This window comes from Danio rerio, chromosome 20 (assembly GCF_049306965.1).
Source record: "Danio rerio strain Tuebingen ecotype United States chromosome 20, GRCz12tu, whole genome shotgun sequence".
NCBI lineage: Eukaryota > Metazoa > Chordata > Actinopteri > Cypriniformes > Danionidae > Danio > Danio rerio.
Window position 1 is genome coordinate 34754206 of NC_133195.1, and position 23583 is coordinate 34777788.

The 23583-nt window shown below is 34.7% G+C and overlaps 2 protein-coding genes across 13 annotated transcripts in view; both read right to left on the reverse strand.

Annotated features, from left to right (window-relative positions):
* The window catches only part of LOC141379311 (uncharacterized), a 701133-nt gene that overhangs the window by 567829 nt on the left and 109721 nt on the right, over nt 1-23583 (reverse strand). The window lies entirely within an intron of this gene.
* The window catches only part of adgb (androglobin), a 77855-nt gene that overhangs the window by 18167 nt on the left and 36105 nt on the right, over nt 1-23583 (reverse strand). For 2 of the 12 annotated variants that reach the window (XM_677935.10, XM_073933370.1), the window contains 13 exons: nt 19482-19659; nt 19282-19345; nt 17146-17259; nt 15634-15742; nt 15425-15557; nt 9393-9507; nt 9058-9201; nt 6656-6797; nt 6432-6557; nt 4187-4280; nt 3781-3912; nt 879-1032; nt 607-794 (listed from right to left, as the gene is read on the reverse strand). In XM_677935.10, coding sequence (XP_683027.5) covers nt 607-794; nt 879-1032; nt 3781-3912; nt 4187-4280; nt 6432-6557; nt 6656-6797; nt 9058-9201; nt 9393-9507; nt 15425-15557; nt 15634-15742; nt 17146-17259; nt 19282-19345; nt 19482-19659 — 1693 coding nt within the window. Of the gene's footprint in view, nt 1-606; nt 795-878; nt 1033-3780; nt 3913-4186; nt 4281-6431; nt 6558-6655; nt 6798-9057; nt 9202-9392; nt 9508-15424; nt 15558-15633; nt 15743-17145; nt 17260-19281; nt 19346-19481; nt 19666-23583 lie in introns of all 12 variants that reach the window. The other 10 variants (XM_073933369.1, XM_073933373.1, XM_073933368.1 and 7 more) reach the window with 7 other exon arrangements.

Genomic DNA, 23583 nt, shown 5'->3' on the forward strand with positions numbered 1-23583 from the left:
GATAGATAGATAGATAGATAGATAGATAGATAGATAGATAGATAGATAGATAGATAGATAGATAGATAGATAGATTGATTGATTGATTGATTGATTGATTGATTGATTGATTGATTGATTGATTGATTGATTGATTGATTGATTGATTGATTGATTGATTAATTAATTAATTAATTAATTAATTAATTAATTACCTGTAGCAGTTTATTAATTAATTAATTTATTTATTTATTAATTTATTAATTAATTAATTAATTTATTTATTTATTTATTTATCTATTTATCTATTTATCTATTTATCTATCTATTTATTTATTTATTTATATTTGTTATTGTTTTGTTTGTTTGTTGTTGTTGTTGTTTTTGTTGTTCAGAAAGTAAGGAATGTGATTAATTACCACCAATTTTGTTTCTTAAATACTGTGAAACTAATGTATTATGGCTTTTCTTTCCCTCACTTGTAATAACTCTTTGATTAAAAATTGGCAATAAAAAGTGTTAAACGAAAATCCCCATTTTATTGCATTGCAATGCAAAGCTAAAAACCTAAATGGTAACTATGCAGTGCTTACAACAAAATATATTAAAATATTGGTCTGTGCTAACCTGCAGATGATGTTCTTTTGATTAGGGATGTAGTAACCCTTCAACTCTTTGACAGAAAAGTCATTGCATGGTGCTCCTCTGGCAAGCAATGGTAAGGGTTCTCGAGAGCCAATCAGCCGCATTCGCCATTTTCCTCCAATCACAGGTACGTCTCCTGTATGTGCCTCGGCAACAAATGTATAACCACCCTTAGAAGATGAAAAATAAGAGTCTCAAAAAATGAACATACAATTTAAAAAAAAAACTGTCTTATCCTACTGACAAAAACAAACCTTGTTCGGTGTATACATGTATGGCTCCACATTGTTAAAGACTCTTGGTATCTTCTCTAATGTGTCATTATTGATGACGTGCAAAATACATACAGGAATAGGGGAGAACATTTTAGGAACAAGTAGCATGTTCTTAGAAACTCGAAACACCTCCCTGAAAATGAGAACAGACATAAACTGCTCAATATAGCAAGTTAACAACTATTTCATTAATTTGTTTAAGGAAAAGTTCACTCTTTTTTAAAAACTTTTAAATTCAGCATTTATTTACTCAAACTTTTGTTGGTCTACTGAAATATCCTGTTGTCTTTTTCAGATCACAATAGGAGAAAATTAGAAAAATGTCCTGCTTATTAACATCCATAAAATGAAAGTGAAGAGCGAACAGATATAAGCCTTTAAAAAATTGCATATGGTATCATTCAGTGGTCTTATACGTATTATAAGCTTTAATGTAAAACAAGTTGAAATATAATGTATTTCATGAAAACTCTTGACTTTGGCCATTAGCCTTCATGCATGACTGCATGCTCATAAAACCCTATTAGGCCCACAGTTCACTTTGACTTGGTCAGGAAAAGAACTCAACTGTTTTAACACATTAATCCAAACTTGACATGAAATACAATTTTTTCTGTGTTGTATCTTCAATGAGTTGAATATCTCTAGACCAGAACTCTGGATGTCCGATGTCAGTAAGAAAGAATGGCAGTTTGCAGATATGCCCACTTGTGTTGAGGAACAAACATATAGATTTATCTGTTTCTCATTACTGAATTAGGTTTGGAAGTGTGGAGATGGGGTGACACGGTGGCGCAGTGTGTACCGCTGTCGCCTCACAAAAAGAAGAGCCCCGGCTGAGTCAGTTGGCATTTCTGTGTGGAGTTTGGTTTCCTCAAGATACTTTGGTTTCCCCCACAGTCCAAAGACATGTGCTGTAGGTAAATTGGGTAAGCTAAATAAACTGTAGTTTACAGTTGAAGTCAGAATTATAAACCCCCTGTGAATTTTTTTTCTTATTTAAATATTTTCCAAATGATGTTTAACAGAGGAAGGAAATTTTCACAGTATGTCTGATAACATTTTTTTCTTCTGGAGAAAGTATCATTTGTTTTATTTCGGCAAGAATAAAAGCAATTTTAAATTTTTAAAAAAACATTTTAAGGACAAAATTATTAGCCCCTTTAGGCTATATATCTTTTTCGATAGACTACAAAACAAACCATTGGTATACAATAGCTTGTCTAATTACCCTAACCTGCCTAATTAACCTAGTTAAGCCTTTAAATGTCACTTTAGGCTGTATAAAAGTGTCTTGAAAAATATTGGGTCAAATATCATTTACTGTCATCATGGCAAAGATGAAATAAATCAGTTATTACAGATGAGTTATTAAAACTATTACGTTTAGAAATGTGCTGAAAAAAAAACTTCTCTCCATTAAACAGAAATTGGGAAAAAAAATAAACAGGGGGTCTAATAATTCTGACATCAACTGCATGTGTGTATGTCCTGTTCCTCCAGATTGGGGCTTGAGCTTTGGACTAACAACTCACCACATAAAAACTACATGTCACGAAACACCAATATGGTGTGGCTAAATATCAACTTCGATATAAATGGCCCTGGGAGTAAATAAGTAAAAGTGGAGATGGGGTGGTGCAGAGACAATGAAAATCAAGAGATAATGGTGTAGGACATACTTGATTGTCTATTGGGGTTAGTACACTGTAAAAAAAATCAGTGTAATATAACGGCCGCTGAATTACAGAAATGTACCGTAAAATAACGGATAATAAATTACAGAATTTAATCAGAAATTTTAATTTAAGGAAACTAGCAGAGACTCATGAATGTGCCTGCTCAAAAAGCAACAGCCATTTCTGGAAAAAAAAACATTTTGGTTTGGTTTGTCTTCCACAAAAACATCATATGCTCCAAAAAATCTGATATATGTGATTGCATTTTACATTGGACGATTCTGTAATACTTTCAGGCCTTATTTAAAAGTTTAATGCTGGTCGCTGTTACTTGTCATTATATGGATGAGTCAGACCCGAACATTTTAATATAATTTTCTTTTGTGGTCGGAAAAATACAAGTATACACCATTCACAAAACACCAGGGTGAGTTAGTGATGACTTAATTGTCATTTCTGGGTGGACTATAAATAAAAGTGTTTTTTTATTTTTTAAGAAAATTATGTTTAGAGCTGTATATTAATATTACAGCTAAATATTATCTGTACTTTTCCTCTCATCCCAAAGAAGTTGTCATCTTTCATCATTTCAAATCAAAATAGACAGAGAATCATAGTGAATGGTCACAGTAGCCAATTCAAGTCTGACGTGTGGAATGTTCAAACTGTGTATTGCATGTTTAAAAGCAATGACCTTGATGCAAGTGTGATGAGGCACAATGGGACTAAAAACAATGGAGTGGTGTGGATAATAGATAATAGTTACAGATGATATTTACAATTGTTTAAACATAGACTAGCCATCAAATAGACAGGAATGAATGAATACACATGTGAAGTCTGTCTAATCAGTCCATTTGATGACTAGTCTATTTCTAGGCTATTGTTAGATTCTATTTAATTTTTACTGACGACCCAAATTTAGCCTTGTTTCAGTCATCATGATTTGACATCTATTAGACATCAAATGCAAAAGTGCAATGCACTGAAAATAAAGACAAAAAATGAATAAGCATTTATTTATTAACATGGCGATTGTTAAAAAAAAAAAAAAAAAAAACGAGCTGATGAGTCCAGTGTAGACAGCTTTCAGCATTTACATATACAAAAACAAAAGAACTTTAAAATAATCATCACCAATCTGGCTTTGATACCCAGTCCTAAATATGTTTTGTTGTTAGTGTACAATGAGTGTTCCTGACCTGAAGATCAGAATCCAGGAGTTTGTCGTCTCTGGTACAGGCACTGAGTAGTCAGTGAATGTTATTCTGTTGCACTCATCCTCTCTACAGGGGTACAGCTCTGCTATTCCTTCACCATTAGTGACCATGTGTCTACCAGAAAAGCACACTTAGTACCGGACAAAGATTCAAGCAGACAAAAACGACCTATGACACCCCAATTGTCAGAGTGAGCTACTGTAGGTTAGGCAACAAATGTTGAGAGAACCCACCCACCCACTGAGCCCAGACACATGCCACATTCACCCCCCCAGGCCAGAGGTCACTCTCTGCAGACCCTCCCCGCAACACAGACTGTAAACAGCAGATGGTACCACCGAGGGACATAACGGAGGAGAGAAATGATTCTTTGAAATGAATAATTCACCTCAGTAAAGATACGGCATGCTTCTCTACATCTGATTCCACAGAAGCCCACATCTCTTGCAGAGTCTTAGCGACGATCACATTTTCCTTGGTGCCTAAAGAACACAAACAAACCCTAATAAGCAGTCCTAAAAACCCACACCGTTCGACTTGGGAGGCTGTGAAACTGGATTGAATAACATGGTTTGATTTGGCCCAGTTTCAGATTAAAAGATGATGCAGAAAAGCCTCTGTGACAGATAAATGAACCCAACAAATCTCAATTCCTCTGCTTCTATAATGCCAATCATTTTAGCAGCCAGTACTGGCTTTCCTTATTGAAATATTTTTCTCCACTCTCGGCAGAATATGCCCATATTTTGTTAAAGTAACATTTCCCTAAAATTAAATTAAATTAATTCTTGCAGGGAGAAAGCACATTGTTCTGGGGGTGTTTGTAAATGAAAGCCATAATGAAAGAAACCCTTTAGTATAAGACAGAAAATATTAATATTTTGTTCATTATTTTATAAACAAAAACCGGCAAAACTAATTGGGAATCTAATCTAATCTAATCTAATCTAATCTAATCTAATCTAATCTAATATAATATAATATAATATAATATAATATAATATAATATAATATAATATAATATAATATAATATAATAGCTGGGTCAGTTGGAGTTTCTGTTCTCTCCATGTTCGGGTGTGGTATAGGTGAATTGGGTAAGCTAAATTGTCAGTAGTGTATGTGTGTCACTGGAGTGTGTGGATGTTTCCAGCCATGGGTTCCAGTTGGAAAGGCATCCACTGCGTAAAACATATGCTGGATAAGTTGGAAGTTCATTCGCTATGGCGACCCCAGACCAATAAAGAGACTAAGCTAAAAAAAAAAAATTAATTAATAAAATAGTATAATAATAATAATAATAATAATAATAATAATAATAATAATTCATTCATTCATTCATTCATTCATTCATTCATTCATTCATTCATTCATTCTCTTTCCGGCTTAGTCTCTTTAATAATAATAATTAAAATAATAATAATAATAATAATAATAATTATTATTATTATTATTATTATTATTATTATTATTATTATTACATTAATAATAATTATTATTACTATTATTATTAATAATTATTATTATTGTTGTTATTATTATTATTTTTCATTTTAATTATTATTTAAATCAAATGATGTCATCAAAATAATCAAAAAAGAAAGATAATTACATTTGTATTTTCTAATGCAAGTTATTATAACTGACTAAAACTGACTGTACATTTACTTTCAACCGAGCTTCTCAAACAATCAAATTGAAATGCACATTAATAATAGTATATAGCGTTAAAGCGATTTTTTTTCTTTTTTATCAATTTTAATACTTCAACTTATTTTATTTCAAATGGTTGCCAATTCATAAATTCTAACAACAAATAACCTCATATTTTACATTGTAAGTTCTTCCGTCTAATATTTATATTTTATTTAAGTTAAATCGCAATCATTGTAGGAAAATAGTCAAATAAATCATAAACTAAAGCTTATAAAGGAAGGATAATTCCCGAATCTTTCTTCCCTGCACAACCAGCACAGGGTATTAAAAATGTGGAACAAATTTATTTGATTTAGTATTTTTCTTTCAGCGTCTATTAAATAGGGTCCTGATCATCTGCATGCGACTGCTAGATTCACACTGTAATTTCCACACAATAAATGAGTTGTTTGTGGTAAATAGAGCTTGATGAGCAATAGTGGGATCTGTTGAGACTGCTTGCGTGTTTTGACTCAAAGTTCTTTGAGCTTCCCGGATGCTATTACTCAGTCAGATTCTCCCACCTCCTTAAAGCTTCTTTTCCTTCTTCTCACACTTTCTTTTCATCATTTTCCAATAGTGCTGCGCCTTTCTATCTATCCTTCTTTCTCACTTTCTCTCGGCCACTCTCCCTGTCACTCATGCTGTCAGGTCCGGGATGGAGTGATGCTTGGAGGTAGGGAGCCAGATGGAGAAAAGGGATGGAGAGGTGTGTTATTCTCTCTGCTGTCATACTAGCTTAAAATGACTGGCAGCTTCATTGATAAGTATGAGCTCCGGGGCCTTGCAGCTCTCCCTCTCTCATGAACATAAAAACCCACAGAACAGATGTCAAACAAAACTGACCACAGGAGAGTAGCTATGAATCAAACTGCAAAGACAATTGGCATACATTCCCGAATTCACAGTCTCATCTCTTGTGATTTTGCCGGAATATACCTGGTCTTGCTGCAGTGAGGATCTCTCTAACTAGGTATCCCTTCCATCCGGCCTGCAGGACTATTGCTGCCTGCATTTCCTTGTCTGTGGCCTGCCTGCCAGTCCAGCCCTCTGGAGTCTCATCTGCTATAAAGTAAAAGAACACATGGGAATATAAAGTTATGCCAGGTGTAATACAACTGAAGCCGAAGAGGGATTGTTTGCTCAGTGTAGAAGACACTTACCTGATCGTGCTTCCAAGAGTTTTTCATTGCTGCCATGTGGTGATGGGTCTCCAGTCAGCGTTTGTACCGCAAACAGCTCCTCAGATGTCAGTTTCCGTCCCAGGGCAGAGAAGAACATATGATAGACTGCCTCACTGAACACCTGTATGAGACAGAAAAATATATATAAGATAAAACATACATAAATACAGTCAAGGCTGAAATTATTCATACCTCAGAGGTATGAATAATTCCAACTTGACTGTACTTATATATATTCAAGCCTGAATTTATTAAATCAGTTTTAATGTAGGGCTTGACTGTATGTATAAAAATGTAATATACTATAATTTGCTGTGGTCTATTTAGTGGGTGTGTATGCTTTGTATTCCTAATGTTGTGGAGACACAACAGTATAGCAATACTAATAAATCTTGACCTTTTTAGGTCCCCATGAGGAAAAAGTCTCAAAAATCACATATAATGAAGTGTTGGTTAATCTGTAAAAATGCAGAATGTTTCCTAGGATGATTGGTCTGGGGTCGGAGGATATAATTGACAGTTTGTACAGTTTAAAAATCATCACATCTAGGGGGGAGACCATGTACGTGTGTGATCAGGTATTTATATTTAAAAAAAGTGGTTCCAGAAGGCTAGTAATGTCAAAATATTTTAATTTTGTTCCGATTTTTATATGGTTGCTTTATAAGGAAAACAGTTAAAACACCATGCTAAATTATTCAGCTATTTATTTAAAAAAGGCTAGTAATACCTGAACATTTAATTTTGTTAAAATTTTTTTGGTCTCTATATAAGAAAAAAGATTTAAACACCATTCTAAATGGTACTTGCAAAAAATATGGGTCTGGTTAAATCACATGCCACCAAATGTACTACAAATCCTATCATACTTGTACTCACACACCAGTTGCAGTTTACCAGATGATTACACACACATCTTGGAGCTGATCAAAGACTGATTACACAGACTATATGACAGCTCACATTCACACATTATTTGCAGAGTCTTGTTTTGACCAGTGAACAAAACAAAGAGCTGTTTTGTTTGTCTTGCCTTGTTTTTGATCCTTATCTGTTTTCTGTTTTCATCCTTTGCCGCCTAGCCTGACTATTTGCCTGTATTTAGACTATGCTTTTTGGATTATCTATATGCTACTGTTGGCCCCTGTTTTTGACCATTGCCTGCATGACTTCTCTTTAAATAAACTGCACATGGATCTTCATCTTTGTTGTCAGAGTCTGCGTTGTTCCACTATGCCAGAACGAATGCTAGCACAAAGTAATTGCTTCTGCAAAAAAAAAGACACTTCACACAAAACTAAAACAATTATGTCATCACTTACTCACCCTTCACTTGTCACAATCGTTTTAGAGTTTCCTATTTCTGTTAAACACACAGGAAGTAATTTTGAAAAATGTTGGAAACCTGTAAACAATGACATCCATAGTATTTGTTTTTCCTGCTATGGTTGCCACTGGTTACCGGTTGCTAACATTATCAGAATAATCTTCTTTTGTGTTCAACAGAAAAAAAGAAACTTATAGGAACCATAGGAACTCACAGGCTCATTGGAACCACCTGAGGTTGAATAAATAATGGGTAAATGTTTCATTTTTTTGTTGAACTTTTTAAAATATTGTTTATCAAATTAACCAACCCCCCAAAAAATAGAAACAAAACAAAAAGACTCTCACACACAAACTAATTTAATAATAAAAATGAATGAATTAAAAATTTATAAAATAATTAAAGAATAAAAAAGTGTGAAAACAATGCAATTCAAATGAAACTATAAACATAAAAGAACAGCAATGACATTTCACGGTTGCTTTGCTGGTACAAAGCTGGTGTGAACACAGCTGATGAGTCATTAAGAGCTCAAATTCTGAAAGAGCACATATTTTATTAATTAAAATAATAAAGGTCTATCAGTGGGTAAATTTCACGGCTGTTAAAAGTACAAAAGACACACAAAAAGCTTTGCTCATATACAACATTTTGGTTACATGGCAGTCTGACAAGATACTTTCCTAAATTACCCTGGCTCAGCAGTTAGCACTGTCGGCTCACAGCAAAAAGGTTGCTGGTTCGAGTCCCCGCTAGGTCAGATGGCATTTCTGTGTGGAGTTTGCACGTTCTCCTTGTGTTCGTGTGGGTTTCCTCCGGGTGCACCGGTTTCCCCCACAGTCCAAAGAATTGTGCTATAGGTCAATTAAATAAACTAAATTGGCCGTAGTGTATGTATATGCTTCCCAGTACTGGGTATACAATAGTACAGACGATGGAAGGTCATCGGCTGTGTAAAACATATGCTAAATAAGTTGGCGGTTCATTACACTGTAGCGACCCCTAAAGAACACAGAGAAATAGCCGAAAGAAAATAAATGAATAAATAACTCACCCTTTGCTGCTTTATGCCCATGCCATGTGCTTTCTCAAGTTCTTTGGTGGTCAATGGTAGTTCCTCTGGATCAGAAAAGCAGCTAATTACACAACCCAGAGCTCTCACAATTGTCACAGCCTGTTCACAGAATCTCAGACTTTCCTAATAAAAAGCAGAAGAGAAATGTGAAGCACAAGAACTGCCATTTTAATATTTTTGACTAAGAAAAAAGCCAGATGACAACCTTTTGGAACCAAAGTTTGCATACAGAATTTTTTATGCTCTCATCACTATCTAAAACAGTATAAAAAAGTGAAAAAACTAATCAGTTAACAGTGTTAAACTACACATGCCTTGTCAAGGTATGGCATGACAGTTTCTTCATCACCAAACACAAAAGGAAACTTGCTGCAGAGATGTAGGTGGACGGCCAATGAAGCATTAGTGTGCACCTGAAGCACATGGCGCCTAGTAAGAAAAACAATGATAATATTGAAAAAATGTTTTAGTTACTGGTCTGAGGTGTTCAGTGGTAAAAAAATAGTACTTAAAAATCATGCTCAAGTAAAATTGCATGCTGAAAATAGGCTTAAAGTATCTGCTGCAAAAACTACTTAAAGTATGAGTAAAAATTTACGAAAGTAGTAGTAGCGACTACTTAGATTAGTAGCGAGAGTAATGAGCATAACACATTGAAAATTATCTCATCTTATACCTTGCAAATGAAAAATGTAGCTTACATCCATGGCATTTTCTTATAAGTGTTTCTGAATGTTTAACAGTTGATTTGATACCTTTATCTCAAACTGTTTTAGAGTTTAATTAATTGTAGTACTTATATTTTATTCATTCATTCATTCATTCATTCATTCAATCATTTATTCATATTCTTTTTGGCTTAGTCTCTTTATTAATCTGGGGTCGCCACAGCGGAATGAGTCGCCAATTTATCCAGCATATGTTTTACGCAGCAGATGCCCTTTCAGTTGCAACCTATCACTGGGAAACACCCATAAACTCACATTCATACATATACACTATGGACAATTTAGCTTCCCCAATTCACCTATAGCACATGTCTTTGGACTTGTGGTGGAAACCAGAACGCCCGGAGGAAACTCACTCTAACACGAGGAGAACATACAAACTCCACACAGAAATGCCAACTGACCTAGCCGAGGCTTGAACCAGCGACCCTGCTGTGAGGTGACAGCACTACCTACTGTGCCACCGTGTCACCCCCATATTTTATTCAACATATCAAAAATATGGATTCAGTACAATGCAGTATATAAAAACAAGTGTGTAACCTTAAAATCAAAATCTTGTGCATTGTAGGGAATAATATTCTGAATATTTACACTTGATTTGATACCTTTATCTCAAATAGCGTTGTTGATTGATTTATATTATTTTGTAAATTAATTTTTTTTTTGTGATAAAATGAAGGGCTAATTCCAAAAAGAGTCTTGTGCAATGACAGGGATATAGTTCTGAACTTTTTGATACTGGTGTTGTAATTTTATGTAGTTAAATTGCTTAATTAATTAACATAGTTTTTAAATATTAGTATTTTTTGGGGGGAAATTAATCCTTGTGGCAATATAAAGGGCTTAATTATGTCTATCTGATCTAGTTTATTTGTTCACACTTTATTTTGATGGTCCGTTTGTTGAATTTAAGTTACATTGCATTTAAATGCCAACTAATTCTCATTAGATTATAAGTAGACTGCTAGTTTGGGGTTAGGGTTGTTGTAAGTTAAAATGTACTTGCAAACTATAGTCAGTTAAATGACTATATTCAGTTAAATGTCTGTTTAAGGAGCAGTATCAACAGATATTAAGCAGGCAGTCTACTAATACTCAAATTGACCATTAAAATAAAGTGTTACCATTTACTTTAAAATTGCATGCTGAAAATAGGCTTAAAGTATCTGCTGCAAAAACTACTTAAAGTATGAGTAAAAATTTACGAAAGTAGTAGTAGCGACTACTTAGATTAGTAGCGAGAGTAATGAGCATAACACATTGAAAATTATCTCATCTTATACCTTGCAAATGAAAAATGTAGCTTACATCCATGGCATTTTCTTATAAGTGTTTCTGAATGTTTAACAGTTGATTTGATACCTTTATCTCAAACTGTTTTAGAGTTTAATTAATTGTAGTACTTATATTTTATTCATTCATTCATTCATTCATTCATTCATTCATTCATTTATTCATATTCTTTTTGGCTTAGTCTCTTTATTAATCTGGGGTCGCCACAGCGGAATGAGTCGCCAATTTATCCAGCATATGTTTTACGCAGCAGATGCCCTTTCAGTTGCAACCTATCACTGGGAAACACCCATAAACTCACATTCATACATATACACTATGGACAATTTAGCTTCCCCAATTCACCTATAGCACATGTCTTTGGACTTGTGGTGGAAACCAGAACGCCCGGAGGAAACTCACTCTAACACGAGGAGAACATACAAACTCCACACAGAAATGCCAACTGACCTAGCCGAGGCTTGAACCAGCGACCCTGCTGTGAGGTGACAGCACTACCTACTGTGCCACCGTGTCACCCCCATATTTTATTCAACATATCAAAAATATGGATTCAGTACAATGCAGTATATAAAAACAAGTGTGTAACCTTAAAATCAAAATCTTGTGCATTGTAGGGAATAATATTCTGAATATTTACACTTGATTTGATACCTTTATCTCAAATAGCGTTGTTGATTGATTTATATTATTTTGTAAATTAATTTTTTTTTGTGATAAAATGAAGGGCTAATTCCAAAAAGAGTCTTGTGCAATGACAGGGATATAGTTCTGAACTTTTTGATACTGGTGTTGTAATTTTATGTAGTTAAATTGCTTAATTAATTAACATAGTTTTTAAATATTAGTATTTTTTGGGGGGAAATTAATCCTTGTGGCAATATAAAGGGCTTAATTATGTCTATCTGATCTAGTTTATTTGTTCACACTTTATTTTGATGGTCCGTTTGTTGAATTTAAGTTACATTGCATTTAAATGCCAACTAATTCTCATTAGATTATAAGTAGACTGCTAGGTTGGGGTTAGGGTTGTTGTAAGTTAAAATGTACTTGCAAACTATAGTCAGTTAAATGACTATATTCAGTTAAATGTCTGTTTAAGGAGCAGTATCAACAGATATTAAGCAGGCAGTCTACTAATACTCAAATTGACCATTAAAATAAAGTGTTACCATTTACTTTAACAGGTGCTATAAAAGTACACAAAATTAGACACAATTATAACAAATGACAAATATATAACAGGCCCAAATAGTCGAATTAGTTTGAAATGGAAAGTCTAATGAATATCAAATTTCAAACTAACTTAATCACCATTTAATACAATAATACAACTACATATTTTTAAAGCCACTTAGTAAAGTACACTTCCTAAGAAAAACCACTCAATTACAGTAATTTGAGTGTTTGTAATATGTTGTTTTACACAACTGAAATTGTTTTACACATGCATAAGTGTAAAATTGATACAGTGTTTTAATCTAAATTTAATTAAACAATCCACCGAATCATGATATGCCATCATACATATAGCCGTGAGTAACTGCTGATAATATTAGAATCCTATATCCAGCATATGATCATCATATGACTGAGTAAAGTATATATGGCCCATTAAGAAGTTGCCTGCAGCCACTGACCAGAGATCTTAGTGGTATGTTCAGAATACAGCTAATTCACAATTTCTAATTAGACTTTTTTTCCAAGATCATGCACTATTTCTAGTGATGATGTATGCACTTTGTGAAAATACTGTAGGCTGCAGTCAGCAAAATCTGCTTGTCCATAAACACTATTATTACAATTTCACTCTTATGCCTTTCAAGCACTCTCAAAACCCCCAGAGCACCAGACTGCCTCTACAGTAACCTATTATCTTTACATCATTTTCCAATAGAAATCCAAAGAAATCAGCATTTTCTTTGTAACAGAACAGTGTAAGGTGAAAATAGAAAAAGACAGAATAAACTCTAAAATAGATTTACATTTTGAATTAAATTGACAAACCAACTGTTGGGTTAAAACTGTACAATAAAATAATTTGGATAAAATAACTGAAGCAACTCAGCATTTCTTTAAAAGAACAGATCAGAAAACAGATACAGAGTATTTGAGAAGTACTGTGCATAAAGCCTTTTAGCAAAATCTGCTTATTTGTATTTTTTTAAATGTATAAATGTCAAAATAATTCAGAAGTGCCTACACTTGCCCCCTTCTTCCTTCAGTGTGACCTCTGAATGTCGGCTCTCAGCTTTTAGGCCACTATGCTGCTAGAAATAGCAGACTGGGTCATTTCTCTCTCGGTTTCTGTATCTCAACCCATCTTCTTATCTCTCTCCTCTGTTCTGGGCTTCTAAGAGAGAGCTCAATACATTGCAAGAGCCTTGCAAAAGCTTTCATTTGTATCTGAAAAGCTGCAACACAGAGCCGATGTCAAGGTTGAGGACCACTACATAAAAACACTTTCATTTTTCTGTTTTACTATAATCATTTTAATACCAAAGAAGTGAACATAAATATCTATGATTTTAAAAAGTTTATTAGAGCACCTTGAGCTCCAGTGAATGCAAGAATATTACATAGCAAGTTGTTTTATATAGATACAATCGAAGCTTTACAATTCCATACACCTAGACAAGGTCATCAATTGCATGTAATTTTAACTAAATAGTTTTTAAACAGTTAAACTGTTTTTTTTTTTTACTAAGTCCAACAAGAGGTTAAATAGTTATAATATGGCTGTTATGAGTCATTAGTTGGAGCTAGACTCACTAGAGGGCATTCCAGCTATATGAACACCACCAACTATTCACCTAGGCTGCGTCCGAAACCGCATACTTCCATACTATATAGTATGCTAAAATCAGTATGCGAGCCGAGTAGTGTGTCCGAATTCATAGAATTCGAAAAACAGTATGCGAGAAGTACCCGGATGACTTACTACTTCCGGCGAGATTCTAGAGTGCACATCCCATGCATGCTGCGCTATCCCATGATGCCCAGCGAGCGAATTCATGAATGGGAGTAAAGCGACGCAATTGACGCAGGTAGGTCACGTGACCATGACAAAATGGCAGATGTAGTACGTCCGAATTCCATTCATACTTTTCACGTTCCTACTGTATAGAACGTACTTTTCTAACGGCCGAGTAGTACGTTTAAATTCAAATGCAGTACCTACTGAGTAGTAGGCGGTTTCGGACGCAGCCCTAGACTACAGCTACCATCATGCTTTGTATCTCACACCTGAAACAGTTTTCCAATCTGGACACTGATTAAGCTGACACAGCTGCAGTACATCACAAACACCATTTAAGTCCCACGCTCACACACCATCATTGTGGGATATTATATTGTATTTATTTCATGTCATAATCTTTGCCAGTGATTCTTGGACTGTTTCTTATTTTATGATTGTTTGCCGCCTGCCCTGACCTTTGCCTAATTATTGAATTACTCCTGTGGGTTATCCCTTATGTTACTGTTTTGCTCCTGTTTTGACCCAGGAAAATTCTCTATATTAACAAAAGCTGCATGTTGAACCCCACCTCCTTTGCCTCATTCATAACAATGGCTACAATTTTTTAAACACAATTGTGAAAGGTTTCATTTTCACAATTGAACTGACCACTTGAACCTGACTTGAACCTATAGGCTTATGACAGTATTAGGTTATCTTCTTGCGATTAATTGCGGTATTATCACAATATTGATCTAAGCTGCAAAAAAAGGTAACTTTAACAGGTATATTAACAAAAAATAATTAGTGTATTGCTTTATTGTATATATATATATGCTAAGAATAAACTTGTTTCAAACAAACTTACTTAAAAAAATCATAAAATTATTATAACTATGATTTTTAGGCATTATTATGCATTAACTAAGCAATTAACATCACCCAAGATTAATTAAAGTTTTTGTAGTTTTTAAAATAATCATGTTAACTATTGGAGCCTTATTGCACAGTGTTAATGTTTAATAGCCCTACAAATAATCACATAATTTTCAATCAATATTTCAGCATGTAGTAGACCAGATTAAATTATGGACAAGCTCACATTTGAACCTTTAAGATAATCAATCAAGTCCCCAAGCACATGATGTTGTTATAAACACCAAAGAATATACAATGTGAATATTTAAAAAACGCTCTAAAACTGTAAATAAATAATCATCCACTGTGTTATGAAGTGCTCACAATATCAACAATTAGCTTTTCATTATCAGTAATACACTGTTGGAATATATCGAACTGGAAGGTATGAGGAACAATATTATTTTTCAGCATCATGTGACAACAATTCTAGTGATATATTTACCCAGGGGGAAGGGAGAGAAGCACAGCTTTACAAGCAGTGGTTTGGATCTGCACCACAGGAAGTTTAGAGATGATGCTTTTCCATGAAAAAGGCTTTGCTGTTAGAGAACCAGGCCTGGTTGAGGACTCCTTTCCTAAACACCCAACAGACACAAATTAAGATAGAATCCTTGTTGCTAACATTATAAAATATGTACAGCATGCCCTTACTCTCTTCCACACTTTCTCCCCAGTGCACTAAAGCTGAGAAACCGATGACAATCTCTGTGGATAACAGGTTATCTGCAAACAGGAAGTAAGTACCTTTTCCATCTGCAGACTGAAACAAGAAAGAACAATAAGCAGAGGGTAAAACAAGGTAAATTTTCCGATGACTACTATTACAATAAAAAAAAAGTATTATTGTGAAAAATAATTGTTTATGTTTTTGAAAACTTGTGGTAAAAATGCTTGAACATTGCGATTAGCTAATCACAAAAGGCTCTAATGTACTGTAAATGCATGTTTAAATAGACAATTAATAAGTTTATACTTATACTGTATATACAGTTAAAGTTTATTGTATTCCTTTCATTTAAAGTGCGTACTGCTCACTACTGAACCAATCACAAATCAAACTGCAATATAATCAGAAAATCACAATTAGATATTTTTATTAAATAATATAACCATTTTTGGCTTTTATAATACAGTTTTACTCAATTTTGATACAAACAACATATACATGGATATCTGTGAGGTAGTTTTCCAAATTTCCAAGTTTACCTTAAATTAGAAAACCAAATGTATCTATAAAAACACAAACAAATGTACATGAAATAATAAAAATTTAAGCAAACATAATTTATAATGTGGGTTGTGTGGTGGCGCCATGGGTAGCGCTGTTGCCTCACAGGAAAAAGGTCGCTGGTTCGAGCTCAAGCTGGGTCAGTTGGCATTTCTGTGTGGAGTTTGCATGTTCTCCCCGTGTTGGTATGGGCTTCCTCAGGGTGCTCCGCTTTCCCCCACAAGTGCAAAGACATGCATTATAGGTGAACTGGGTAAGCTAAATTGGCCATAGTGTATGTATGTGAATGAGAGTGTATGAGGGTTCCCCAGTGATGGGTTGGAGCTGGAAGGGTGTCTGCTGCTTAAACATATGCTGGATAAGTTAGCGATTCATTCCGATGTGGTGACCCCAGATTAATAAAGGGACTAAGCCGTAAAGAAAATGAATGAATGAATGAATTCATAATGCACGGATCTACCTTAATGTTGCTCATCACAAAATTACAAGCTGCTCTTTTGATTTGTTGTTTGTTCATTCTCAGATATAGAACCTAGTGGAATGCCTTAAGTGTGTGTGTGTGTGTGTGTGTGTGTGTGTATGTGTGTGTGTGTGTGTGTGTGTTTGTGACATTGATTCATTGATTTTCATAACATTTTCAGTTCATTTTAATAAAACCGTGATAATAACGATTGCCTTTATATGAAATTTCCATATATTACATCTATATATTTCAGCTTTGAATGTAACCCAGGAGACAAAACATACATACACCATCACATAAACTCACACTTGTAGCAATTCTCAAATATTAAATCAAAGCATATTCTCAGTGGATACATGAAAATAAAGCCAGCACACCAGCACTACAGAACAGTGGAAAGTGAAAAGCAAAAGCAGCCAGGTTATCAAAAACCACCCATTGTGTGTTGATTTGTTTGTGCATGTGTGTGTACCTGTGTGTGAATATTTCCAGTCAAATCAGATTGTTTAGGAAGAGCAGCCACAGAGTGGGTGGAGGCCACAGTGTAGGACAATGCAGCAGCAGACAGTCGAGAGGAGATGGAGTTCTAACAGAGAATTGACTCACTTTCATGTTCTTTCCACACACATCACATCCCTCCCACCACAGATACCATAATTATACCAAGCACAACTACAAATGCCACAACAACAGGTTTAGCTCATTCTTGCATTAGATGTTTTTATGACATTCTGAATGTCATCAATATAATTGTCAAAAGAGCCCAGCCCAACCATAGCAGGAAAACAAATTTCTGTTACCATAGCTGCAAAAGCATGCCTATTGGGAAATTAAGTAATAGAGAAATGCTTTTTAAATTAAATAATAAGCTTGTGTGTGGTTGTGGCACTTTATATAAAGTAAAAGCAACTGATTTTAGCCATTCAGCAGAACAAAAAAGCAAAAATAAACACACTACCTGACAAAAGTCTTGTCATTGACGCCAGTTGTAAGAGCAACAAAGAATAACTTGACTTCTAATTGATCATTTGGAAAAGTGGCAGAGGGTAGATTTGTCAGATGAATCATCTGTTGGACTGCAACACAATCATCACAAATACTGCAGAAGACCTACTAGAACCCACATGGACCCAAGATTCTCACAGACATAACTCAAGTTTGGTGAAGGAAAAATCATAGTTTGGGGTTACATTCAGTATAGGGGTGTGTGAAAGATCTGCAGAGTGGATGACCACATTACTAATATTTTCGCTATGGAAATAAAGATGAATCAACAGCCTGAGGTATCAAGATATTTGTGCTACCCATTACAATACAAACCACAGAAGAGAGCAAATTCTTTAGCTAAATAGCGTTCCTTCTCAAACTTCAGCCTTCACATCAAAGTTCCCTTGGCCAGCCCAGTCACCAGACATTGACATTATTGAACATAAGAGGAGGCATTGAAGATGAATCAAAAGAGTCTTGATGAACTTAATAAGTCCTGCAAGACAGCTTTCTTTGCCATTCCAGATGACTTTATCAATAAGTTATTTGAGTCATCGCTGAGATGTATGAATGCAGTCCTTTAAGCTCATGGGAGTCATACAAAATATTTATTATTTTCCCTCTGCACCGTGATTTTATATTCTATACTATACATTATTTCTGTTAAGTGACAAGACTTTTGTCTAAGCAAAGTCAGACCTTACTGACCTAATTAAATAATTAAAAATCAAGGTATGATCAAACGTTATTTTGGTAAAATAAGCGTAAACTAGAGGCCTTTGCCTCATATAAGACACTTCTGGTACCAAATGATCAACTAGAAGTCAAGTTATTATTTATTGTTCCTTAAACTTGGATAGGCGACAGGACTTTTGTTATGTAGTGTATAGCCAGTACATATATACTGAAAGTAATAATAATCTTTCTTTACATATACAGATATGGAAAAAAACCATAAATCTTTGGATTTATGATTTACAGTTTTGTTAAATCTTAAACTTTTCCAAATAAAAAAAAGAGTAATCTAGAACATTTCGTGCATAAAATGACAGTCACAAAAAGATACCAAAATAAGGGGAAAAAAAACAATATTTATTGGAATAAACCAGATTTTTGATAGTAAAAATTTGTATTTTGACCAATTATATATAGAGTGATGTGAAAAGGTGTTTGATCCCTTATTGATTTCATTTATTTATTTTTGTTCATGTTTGTCCACGTTAATGTTTAATCTTCAGACAAATTTAAATACTATTCAAAGATAAACAAAAGTAAACACATCATGCATGTAGATTTAGGTTTGTTTTCACATAATGATAAAAACTTTCATTTCAAAACACCATGATGTGTTTACTTCGGTTAGCTTTGACTAATATTTAAATTTGTTTGATGAACTGAAACATTAAGAAAGAATAAAAAATCCGGGAGGGGGGCTAAGGAGGCAAACACTTTCTCAAACCCCATATAATAATATATATATATATATATATATATATATATATATATATATATATATATATATATATATATATATATATATATATATATATATATATATATATATATATAGCAGAAACGTTAAATATTTAAACTGCTAAACTCTTTTCTTTTAAAATCTTACCGTAAAGTGTGATGTTTTGAACTGATGCGGATACATGTTTGGCTTGTGGAAAATCAGCAGTGTCCTACAATGCATGATTATTTGCATATTTCAGCCAGCAGCTTAATCAGAATTTAAGAGCATGAGCAGTTAATATGACAACATAGCAAAGGATTAGCATAATATGGCTTAGACGTTTGCTAGAAATGATTGACTCCTACTGGAAGCATTTAGTGAAGTTGTGCAGGTCCACCCAGGTCTTCAGCAGCAGCGGTTTGTTTGAAGCTAATGCATCCTGGGACTGAAGCAAACCAGCACTGGACTCCTTACCAGTCTGTACTTTCTCCTTATCTTTTCTGTCTGTCTCTTTGTCAGGGGCTGCAGTTGACTCCACTCCTTCTGTATCTCAAAGATTTCAAAGAGAAAAATGGGGTGGGGGTTATTCAACAATCATTTTCATTTATTTATTTATTTTTTTTATTCAATCTAATGCTTTATTTTTATTTTATTTATTTATTAACTGTTTTTTTTTCCAGATCTTTTTATTGACATTTTACTCAATAAAATAACCATTTCAAAAAGATTAGAAAAATAGAGACACATCATCTTTGCTCCACAACAGTAATGCAATATTCACAAAAAGGAAAATTAGTGATTAACTAATGTGTTAGCAACACTAGTACAGTTTTTTAATATATATAAAAAAGAAAGAAATATGTAAAATACAGTCAATCTTATGCAAATATTTAACATTGCAAAGCTAGCATTTATTGGGATCTTGAAGATGGGCCATTGATGATTAGATAATAACACACACTCAAGGTGGTAATATGGGCACAACACAAAGCAGTGGATTTCTATTCATTTAATCAATTATGTTGCTTATAGAATAGTTACAACACCTTACGACAGAGCATTTTGTTTTGGTTTCACCCTTAAAAATCAAAAAGGGAAACAAGTTTCTCATTTTAATCCTAATATGTAATGTATTAATTTGCTTGGTAAGTGTCTTTGTGGCTTTTGGTCCTTTTCATTTATTCATGTTCTATTTCGGCTTAGTCCCTTTATTAATCTGGGGTCGCCACAGCGGAATAAACCGCCAACTTTTCTAGCATATGTTTTATGCAACGGATGCCCTTCCAGCTGCAACCCATCACTGGGAAATACCCATACACACTCATTCACACATATACATTCTGGACAATTTAGCTTACCGAATTCACCTACATCGCCTGTCTTTGGACTGTGTAGGAAACCGGAGCGCCAGGAGGAAACCCATGCAAACACGGGGAGAACATGAAAAATCCACACAGAAATGCCAACTGACCCAGCCAAGGCCAACTGAACCAGCGACCTTTATGCTGTGAGGCTACCCTCTGTGCCACCGCGCCGCTTTGTCTACCAAATAAGTGGATCTAATTGGATTTGCATTGTAAAAATTAAATAAAAGTTTAAAAATGTATTATTTTTTTATTTCAAATGTTTCGTTTTAAGCTACGATACTTACAAAATCATCCCCCATAAACCCGCAGATTTTTTTTTTTTTTTTTTTACAAAACTCCAAAAAACACAGAATCCACAGATTCTGTCTGGCCCTAGTTTTTGGTAACTAATAAAGTTATGGTAACTAATAACCTTAACCAGGGGTGATGCTAGACATAAAGCTCCAGTGAGGCACAGTTCCCACTCCAAAACAAACAAAAAAATTGATGCATGAGGTGCGTGGGTATGTTTTTTTTTTTTTTTTTTTTTTTCTGTATACATGCTCAGTATGCTTTTTGATTAAACTCAATTGCTTTCATCAGCATTGGTTCAGTTGCACATAGAGAATAATGTCCAATCTTAATAAATACAATTGCATATAAAGACGATTTTTACTGGGGCACCTGCCCAGTAAATGGGGTCTAGCGATGCCCCTGACCTTAGCCTTTCAGAATTTGATTGTATCGCAATAATATGCACCTTTTGTAAAGCTGCTTTAAAACAACAATTATTGTGAAAAGCACTAGGTGAAGTTTATTTATAAACTAATTTCGAACAGCTGGCCCCGCATTATTCAATTTATGATTCACCAGTCAGACGATTCCTAAGCCACTATAAATACCCTAAGTTCCATATACCAGCCATCTTCGTTTTGATGAATCCCCCCTTCCCCCCCTACTCTTCCTTTCCTAGATTGGTGGCACGGTGGCCCAGTGGTTAGAACTGTTGCCTCACAGCAAGAACGTCACTGGTTCTAGTCCTTACCAAGCCAGCCGATGTTTCTGTGCGGAGGTTACACATTCTCCCCTTGCTCACTTGGGTTTCCCCCTGATTCCCCGGTTTCCTCCCACTGTCCAATAACATGCAACTTAAGTTAATTGACTAATCCAAATCTGCACCATAGACATGCTAGTAAATAGTTACCTTTTAAGAGCAATCACAATTGTTCATTAGTTACTACAGCAGAGGAGTTCTCGAGATCTACCTGAGCTCAAACTCCCCTCTCGCCTTGCAAACAGGAGGAAGCCCCGGGCTCGAGGATCTTATGAGCTCAGGGCTCTCTCCCGGGAACAAACAAGCTTTTTAATCAATCATCAGCGAAGTGTGAACTCTTGAAACAAATAAACTTAAGTTTAATTATTCAGCCAATCAGAAGCAAACATTCAACAGGGAGACTTAACATTTTGGAAAATGTTAAAACGGAAGAAATGTACAATAAGCTTAACAGTTAAGCTTAGAGTATTCTGTCAGACGAGTCCCATCCTATGCACCACGAGTTTTATCTTCTCCCTTCTGGTATTCGATACATACATACATACATCGATACTCCTATTAGTAAAACAAATCGTTTTAAACTTTCATTCATCCCCTCAGCTGTAAAATTCTTAAATTTAGGATAGAATTTGTATTGTATGATGTACTTTGTGTATTATGTGTGACATGCTTGTATGCTGCAACCAAATTGCCTTCGGGAAATGAATAAAGACTGACTGACAAAGTGAATTTAGACAGCAGACCTAAAACACCTAAAAACCTCAAACTGATTTCCATTGAAGAAGGTCTATAAAGACTACAATCAAGAAACTCCTTCGAGAAAGAAGGAAAAAAACTGTTAACAAAAGTAAAGCAAAAGTAAAGCAAAGATTGCATTACGTTGCTGCTACTTATTGGAAAAGTACTGTACAGTAGTTTGCTTCTTGAAAATCTGGTTATGTTTGCAATAACTCTGAAAACACTGCACAAAAAAATAATAACATGACTCTTCATGAGGATACCATGATTAACTCAGTCAGTAGCAATCAGTAAAGCTCATTAAGCCAATCAGTGGCACCGTATTGAATTTATAAATGCTTATTCATTGATGTCACTCAATTAATTCTGCCAATTTTGCGAAATACTGTTATACAGTGCAGCTTTACCTCATTACACGGCGCTGTGCTGACGTATTAAACCATGATAGCGCAGATGCCGTACCAAAGCCATTCAATCCATTTACTTATCCACAGGTGTTACCAAGCAACACACTGGGCTCTCTGGGAAAGCACATAATTGGCCTGTCGTGATGAGGGGTGAGCACACAATCATGATCACAGAGATACAGATGAGGCCATGCATCTACTGTGTGTGCGTGTGTGTGTGTGTGTGTGTGTGTGTTTGTGTGTGTGTGTGTGTGTGTATGTGTGTGTGTGTGTGTGTGTGTGTGTGTGTGTGTGTGTGTGTGTGTGTGTGTGTGTGTGTGTGTGTGTGTGTGTGTGTGTGTGTGTGTGTTTGTGTGCGCGTCTGTGTTTGTGCTGATGAGTAGAAGATGGATTGGATAGAGGAAGAAAGGGATAAATGAGAAAGTGCAATGGTGAAGGCAGCCAGCTATCATATCATTACAGCAGCTATTAGCCTCACTGCTCTGATGGCCAAACAATGACTGGGGGAGATAAGTGAGGCGAATTATTGTCTGCTTTTACAAATTCATTCTTTTCACTTCACTTTCATTTGTATTGCACGCGGCAACAGAAGCACTCAAATGAAGACGAGTAATGCTTTTCCAATATTTCAACTGGAAAAAAAAGCTTACAGGTCAGCTTTTAACTCCAAAATATTCATTGTACCTGCAGGGATACTAAACACATGCCAAGGCTAATATGAGAATTCTACAGAGCTTTCTAAACTTTTGAGCGTTTAAGTGAAGTTTATTTATAAACTACACTGTAAAACCCAAAATGTTAAGGTAACTCAAACCATTTGAGGAAGCCGATTGCAACAAACCATTTAAGTTCAAAAACTAATCTATATGAGTACTGTGAACTTAATCCATTTAAGTTTAAGTAATGATGTATTTAATTAACT